Source organism: Montipora foliosa, chromosome 13, assembly GCF_036669935.1.
Source record: "Montipora foliosa isolate CH-2021 chromosome 13, ASM3666993v2, whole genome shotgun sequence".
In the NCBI taxonomy this organism is placed as follows: Eukaryota; Metazoa; Cnidaria; class Anthozoa; order Scleractinia; family Acroporidae; genus Montipora; species Montipora foliosa.
Genome location: NC_090881.1, coordinates 3964418 through 3971917, shown reverse-complemented (window position 1 = coordinate 3971917; position 7500 = coordinate 3964418). Strand labels below are relative to the sequence as shown.

The following is a 7500-nucleotide window of genomic DNA, read 5'->3' as shown; positions in this document are numbered from 1 at the left end:
GAATTTAAATTTCCACCTCAGTACGATTGTAGGTATATCTGACGAAACAGAGAAGCTGCAACACTACATCAGTCTTATAATGTACACAGTCAGGAGGCATAGGTTGAGAGCATACAACTTCTCAGTGATATTTGCGTCTCAGCTGCTTCACAAATCATAGTTTGAAAAAGGTTTCATAGGTTTCTTTATTTTCAAATACAGCAATACAAATTAATAATATACATTTTATACAGAAATGTGGAGGTTTGCTAGACAAAACCTACAGGGTTGATAGTGTTCGCACACCTAATCTAGCATTCAGTACGAGATATTATTATTAATATTTAATATTAAATAGCAGGCAGACATGCTAGACTACGTTGTGGAAACCATGAAATAACGTAAAATAAACTGTAATTGGTTTAATAAATACGTTTGAGGCAGAAAGAAATTAGTATATGTAATAGGACTACATTCTGTCCAATTTGGAAATGATTGGAGGAAAAAATTCTGAGGAATGCCAAAATTGGCCAATTTGCAGTCCAAGGAATTTTTTTAATATTAATTATATAGCTAGTCTGTTGTAATTGGGCATTACTCAGTCAAGCTATTATCCGTTAAGAAAGGCAAACTAAAATATTGTGAATTATTCCTATTTCCAAGATATTACCTGAACTCCAGAGGAATTCTTCGTCTGCTTCGCTTAAGGCACGAGAAACATTTTTTCGCTTTCCGTAACCTTGCGTTCGGTTCAAGTTGTTGCCTCAGTGAATTTGCAAATTCACGATCTCGCAAAATACTGTAGTTTCTGCCACATGTTTTAAAATAACGGTCCAACTAGCACTGCATGACAGCCAAACGTGTCCTTTTTTCTAATTTCAGTGAAAAAACGGTAAAGAACTGCATCTAGATCATGACGACGGATATCTTCCAACTTTCTCGCTTCGTTACGCTGTATCTTCAACTCTGAAAAAATTTAGACATGTTTTTGTACTCTTAAGGGTGTTTTAGTTTTAGTTTTTTCCTCTCAGGTTGGCAAGATCTTCTTCTGGCAACATAGGAAATCTCTCATTTGCTGTGATATCGCTGAAAAAGTTCTGAGAAATGGAAAAAAATGGCAAATTTCCGTGGCTAAACTCCGCCATTGTCAACTACTGCAGAGCTGACGCTGCTTTGTGCTGATTGGCTAGTTTATATTATCTATTGTATTTTCTGGGATTTCATTGGCTTAGACAAACTGTCCTATATTTCCTAAATTGGACAGTTTGCCTGTTTTTAGAGGAAAACCTTTAAGTTAGCAGAAACTATCCAAATTTATCCCAAAATTGGACAGTTTTAAAGAGTTAAAGAATAATAGCTATTCTGACAGTAGCGGATTAACTATCAGCTGTATAATTAAACAAACTAACTAACGAACAAAACAAAACAATGACACGGTACAACTACAACTAAACAGGAAGTCATTCTTGGATTTCGGACGTAAGCAGATAATCTTTAAGCTAATTTCTAAAGCTTTGGAGAGAGGAAGCATCTTTTATATGTCAAGGTATTTATTCCAATTATTGGCTGCGGCAAATCTAACACTGAATTTGCCAGAATTAGTTCTTGGCCGAAGTATAAACAAATTTTGGTTTAATCTTGAACGTGTACATGCAATATCGGTAGGCCTCACTGATGTTCGTGAAATAGGAGTCATAAAATGAGGGAGAAAGTTATTTTGATTCAGATTTTGATGTTTGCATACAAGTTCACGCATTTGTAATTTAGTAATTTGAAATATATTCAATATACCTAATCTAGTAAACAGGGGTCTGCTATGATCTCGCCAGCCTGATTGTGTTGTAATCCTCAGTACTATATTCTGTGGCAGTAGTAAACAATTAAATTTTGTCCGGTAGGTACTTTCCCATGAGACCATGCAGTACGGCAGATGTGAATAAATTCAAGTTAAGATAGGAACGAACTTTGTAAAAAAATCCGAACACATTTAGCAACTTTCCGTGAAATGTGGTTAATATGAGAATTCCACTGCAAGTCTTGGTCAATAAAGCCCGGTTTACACGACAAACATTTTGGGTACGGCACCCCTCCGATTTGGCACCCGTGCCTATATTTTCGGTCCACCCATTGCCCGTTCACACGACAAAATTTTCTTTATTTGGGGTACCACAACTTTTTGGGAGGGCACCGTTAGAATTACAAACGGCACCTCTAAAATTGTTGAGCATATCGATGAATTTGTCAGCGGTTTAACTACTTTCAAGATGGCGGACATGAGAACACGAGGCAACCGTGCTTTTTTCTTTTGGATTTTCATGAGAAAGCGAAGAAATATAACTTTTCAGGAGTTTTTAGTGGAGGGAAGAAACCACTCATACACTGCTTTTTATAACAACGATAAGAGGCGCAGTATGTTTGTCCAGGCCGTGCTAGCTGCGGTAAACCAGCCAAGAATAACAAGTATCTGGGTGCGTTTGCGATCTGATGCCTGGTTTGTTATGGTCTTGGCAACTTGCAGTGAAGTGCAGCGATACGAGGATTTCAGAGTTACTAAAACAACGTTTTCTTTTATCTTAAATGAAATACGCCATCTTGGATTTGATCCATAACTCTCAGCGAGAAGAGAAAACAATCTCATTCCCAGGGACTCTGGGTTTGGTGATCAAGATGTTGGCAGCTTCGACCAGAAAATATGGGACGGCACCCCTGAAAAACAGGCACCAGCCACCTATTCACATGCTCCCGGCACCCCTAAATTTTTGGGCACCGGTGCCCATAAAATTTCCATTTACACTATAAAAACCGAGGGACCGTACCTAAAATTTTAGGCCCGGGTGCCAACTTGTAGGGGTGTCGTACCCAAATGTTTGTCGTGTAAACCGGGCTTAAGTGCCCCCAAAAATTCAGTTTGGTAGTTCCTAGTTTAGGTGTAGCATTTAAATCAATATTAACGCCACCATAGATTAGATTTAATACAGCACACTTTTTGGACGTGATAATCGTCAATCTGTGTTCTCAACACAGATTTGAAGGTGTTAAGATTTTTTTTGTGGCAAACTAGAATATACATGTCATCAGCATACAACACAAGGTCAATTAATTTTGACCTAAATTGAGCGTCTTTGACATAAGTTACAAAAAGTATTGGCCCCAAAACTGAGCCTTGAGGAACTCCAGTTGAGATTTGCAGATGATCTGAATCTGTACCATTTACCGAAACATATTGCATTCGCCTTCTTAAATAACTGCGAAACCAGTCTGCTTCTTTCCCCTCGATTCCATGATTATTAATTATTTTATTAAACCGACCTTTTTAACTGAGAATTGTTAAAGCAAGTTAAGTTTCCATATAATCATAAGCCTTACATAGTTAACTGATGACAACCCTTGTGATTGGGAAGGGTCACTTCTATGATTCAAAATTGATTTAAGATCCTTCTAAAAGCTTTCTAAAACTAGCTTCTACGAAGTTTCCGTGTCTTATACTTATCCGCCGCTATTATGGGAACCAAGCTTACTTGTTATGGGCTCCCGGCGTTGAGCTATGAGTTTTCTTTAGTTGTTTGGCATTATTGGCGCAAATGTGATGCCGTCTTAATTAATTATTTAAATCAAGTACTTCGGGAATAACTTGTATCTAACTAATAACAGAAGGAGGAGGCAGTTTAGAGCTCGCTAAGATGGATGGGCACCTTTAGTACTTTAGCACCTAAACGGCCGAATAATTGGGAAGAGTGTTTCAGATTCTATTCTTTCTATTCTTGCAAATTAAGAGTAACTTTATATCTAAGGGCTTTGCACTGAGATTGCAGGAGGCTGTGACCTTTTGGTTCATGAATTACGGTTACCGTAATAAAGAGGGCATGACAGTAGTGCTTGACTGTGAAAGCACCCTGTTTCTAGCGTGTACTGTTTTAATGACCATATTAGATTAGAAGAGCTGCTCATCTAATTTGAATTTCAGAGGTGTAGAGAAAGATGACTCCGAATTTATAGATATCTCAGCTGAAAGCTATTGGGAGAGAGAACGGCTGCGCTTGGCGTTACTTCAGGCTGGATTTGCCAATTATTATGATGAAAGTGGCTCCAAGCTTCTCCCATGTCCGCGTGGTACTTTCGTTAATATCTCTGACACCAGACCAACGTGCAAAGACTGCCCTGCTGGTAAGCTTACACAGGTCCTATACATTAAATTAGCTCATTCATGCATACAAGAATCGAATACCAATTGCAAGAACCGATTTAAAGTGCGAGAGTTGTGTCTTGAATGCACGAATTTAATCTTAAAATGTATAATTAAGTTCCCAGACACGAAGGGTACCAATGGCGCGTCCGAAACACTCAGTCATTGCATTAAAAGTCGCTTGATTAATGGTGCACTACTAACTTTCCCATACCACAAATTCTTATTCTCATTCTCCTTATTTCTCAGTCACTTAGGTCTAATCTTATTCATGGTACAGCTCGTGTGGACAGCGGGTATCTGTAACGTCTATATAGTCATAATTTCAATAAGCCATTAATTGCTCCACACTCTCGTGGTGGGCTTTCCTGTTGTGGGTAGGAGACCTTTTTGTACATGTTCTACAGGGCTCTCTTTTTCGGAATTTGCAAGTTGCAACAAAGCTACTGGATGAATGTGCATAAACTGTTTATAATTCTCATTTACAATTACAATGGCAACAAAATGGATCCTTTTTTGAAGACGATGTTCAGCAAATTCCTAAGATAACTAAGGGCCGATTTACACGATACGATTTTGTCGCATGCGACAAGCTCACGACAGGCCTACAACATGACTTACGATTGTCGCAGCGTTTTAAAACATGTTTTAAAATGCTACGACATTTTTTGTGCCGTACACAACAATCGTAAATCATGTCGTGGGCCTGTCGTAAGCCGTTGTCGCATGCGACAAAATCGTATCGTGTAAATCGGCCCTAACACTACCGTTCACTCGACCCAAGCACTCTGTTTATTTCACAAATCATATTGTTTAACTTACAAACTACTACTTAATTTTTCACGCACTATTTACAATTCTCATTATACAAAGTTCCTGTTAGTGGTTAGATTCTCTATATAGCAGCACAAAAAAATTTTAGAGTGGCAACGAAATGGATACTTGCTGCCTTTTGGGGGGCTCACAAATTTAACGTTAAATCCGTGAGCCCCAAAAGTACAATTTTCAGCGTCATGCAGGATTTTAGTCATATCCTGCACATAATTTTGTGTAGGTGTTTTTCGCTGTTCACACCCTTGCTGGAACGTGATTTGTACTTGTTAATAAGGTATAAAGTAGGTTTTTTTAACCATCTTGTTCAAACTCCCTGATGCAGTCGGCGTAATTAGACGAAACCGGTCAGAGAAATAAAAGCAAGTTGACAAGGTCTGTTGCTTATTTTAAAAGATTTTGCAAAATCTACTCCACTCTACTTGCACTTGTTTATTGCTTCTTCCAGTGTTTCTTTGCTACACTGTTGCAAGTAGATATTTTGACTTTTCCTCGACACCTTGGCCCCATGCCAGCTAAATCCTAATTAATGGCTCAGTAGTGAGAGCAATGGCCTCCCAACAATGTGGCCTGAGCTCGATTCCCAAACTCAATGTCGTATGTGAATTGAGTTTGTTGGTTCTCTACTCTGCACCGAGAGGTGTTTCTCTGGGTACTCCAATTAGTATTCCAACGCTAGATAAACTACCTTTCCTTCCTTTCCTTTCCTTTAAAGTGTCCCTGTGATCTGGCAAAATTTTGAGCTTTGATTTTTATCCAAAGGCCGTTTACTTTGAGTGTAAGTTTTGGATTTCACGGTCCGCCATTACTCACGTTCAAAACTGACCGATTGGACCTCAGACGGTTGGATCCAGGGAAAAGTGACGTCAGAGGCTCACTAGCTTAAAATTTCAGCGTGTGAATGCAGCTTATTATACATGCAAAGCGTGAGTTTAAAAGTCTGAAAGCCTAAAACCCCCGTGCTGCATATTAATTCTGCGGCGTACACACGTATTGCATTCTTAAACTAGTGAGCCTTTGACGTCATTTTCTCCTCGATCCAGCTCTCTCAAGAACATAATGTTAGTAATGGCCGGACCATTAAATAGGAAAATTACAGTTAAAATAAAGAGGTGTCTTTTGAAATCAAGGCTTAAAACGTGGGTCACTTAGTGTTTTGTTAACATAGTTTTGAAATCCAAAGAAAAATATGAATTGATTTTTTGGTCACAGGGGCACTTTAAGCATTTTCGTATGATACTAACAGTTTCCAAGATGCACGCTCTCTGTGTTAATTTAACTCGGCAGCACTCTATTCCTATTCAAATGTGTTTGTTACTGTTCCTGGTGATCCAAGCATAACAGGCACAATAGCTGTTATTACAGTCGAGCGCACGCAACAGCGGTGTTAGTTTCACAAGGCACGAAAACGAGGCTTTCGGGTCAAAACAAGAATTCTTATTGAAGGACTGCGTGATTCCTTGATTCTTGACTGTTTCCATGGCTTTTTTTCGAGTAACTTGAGCTTTGCCTGGCCTAATTTTAATATCGTGGAAAGTATGGCAAGGCAATGTAAACCATATGAATGTGTTAATTGAAGTAACAACCCAAATGTGCTGCACAAGGGCAGCTTCCATTTAACGACTGTAGTTTCCCTTCTTCCAAGAAAAGCGTAAATTCTGGAATAAACTTCTTTTTTTTTTTTTCTGCATTTCGCGCGCTAAATCTCTTTCTATGTAGTTATTGACTGACTGGGAGGGCCGGACTGGAAAATATTTGGCCCGAGGTCATGGCGTAACGCCGACGGTCAAATATTTTCCTGTCTGGTCCGACCTAAACTCAGTCAATAAACATTTTATCATATGGGCTCTTGACACTATTCATGAGCACCCAGAATTTGAAGTTTGAATAAAAAAAGTAACAAAAACTTAGACAGACAATTTATCTAATATGTTGTTTGCATTTGCTTTTGTGGCTGTAAATAACTTGGATGTTTACTAAGCGACGAAATCCTCTAAAATCGCATCGCAAGGAGCAGTACGTGTTCCTAGCAGGGCCGCAGCTTTTTCCAGCCCTGCTCGCGCTCATGCGTACGGCCCTCATACCGGGATTTTCCCAATAATTTTACAATGAAAGCGGGCGCGGGACCGTACGGGGAATATGATAATCTTTATGTGTGATCAAATGTTGACCCGAAAGCCTCGGTTCCACGCGGTCTGACACTAACACCACTTAAACCTGAGGTCAACTGTAATAACGGTCATTGTACATTTCGTTCATTTCCATAGCTGAATCAGATCGTATTTTAATGCATTTTAATTGGATAGTTTCTCGAAAGATCGAAGTGATGCTCGCACTTATCAGGAAAATTGAAGCAAATTTCTCATTTTGACACCAGAAAAAAATCAGGTGGCTTCAACGGGATTCGAACCCAGGACCTTACGATGCTGGTGCAATGCTCTACCAGCAACTAAGCTACAAAGCCACACAGTTAGAAGCAGGTCAATTTGTTGGACTCATGTGTTCCC

The 7500-nt window shown here is 39.2% G+C and overlaps 1 protein-coding gene across 1 annotated transcript in view; it reads left to right on the top strand.

Annotated features, from left to right (window-relative positions):
* The window catches only part of LOC137983840 (uncharacterized), a 46244-nt gene that overhangs the window by 15916 nt on the left and 22828 nt on the right, over window positions 1-7500 (top strand). Inside the window, exon 8 of the mRNA XM_068831013.1 lies at window positions 3944-4143. Coding sequence (XP_068687114.1) covers window positions 3944-4143 — 200 coding nt within the window. The remainder of the gene's footprint in view (window positions 1-3943; window positions 4144-7500) is intronic.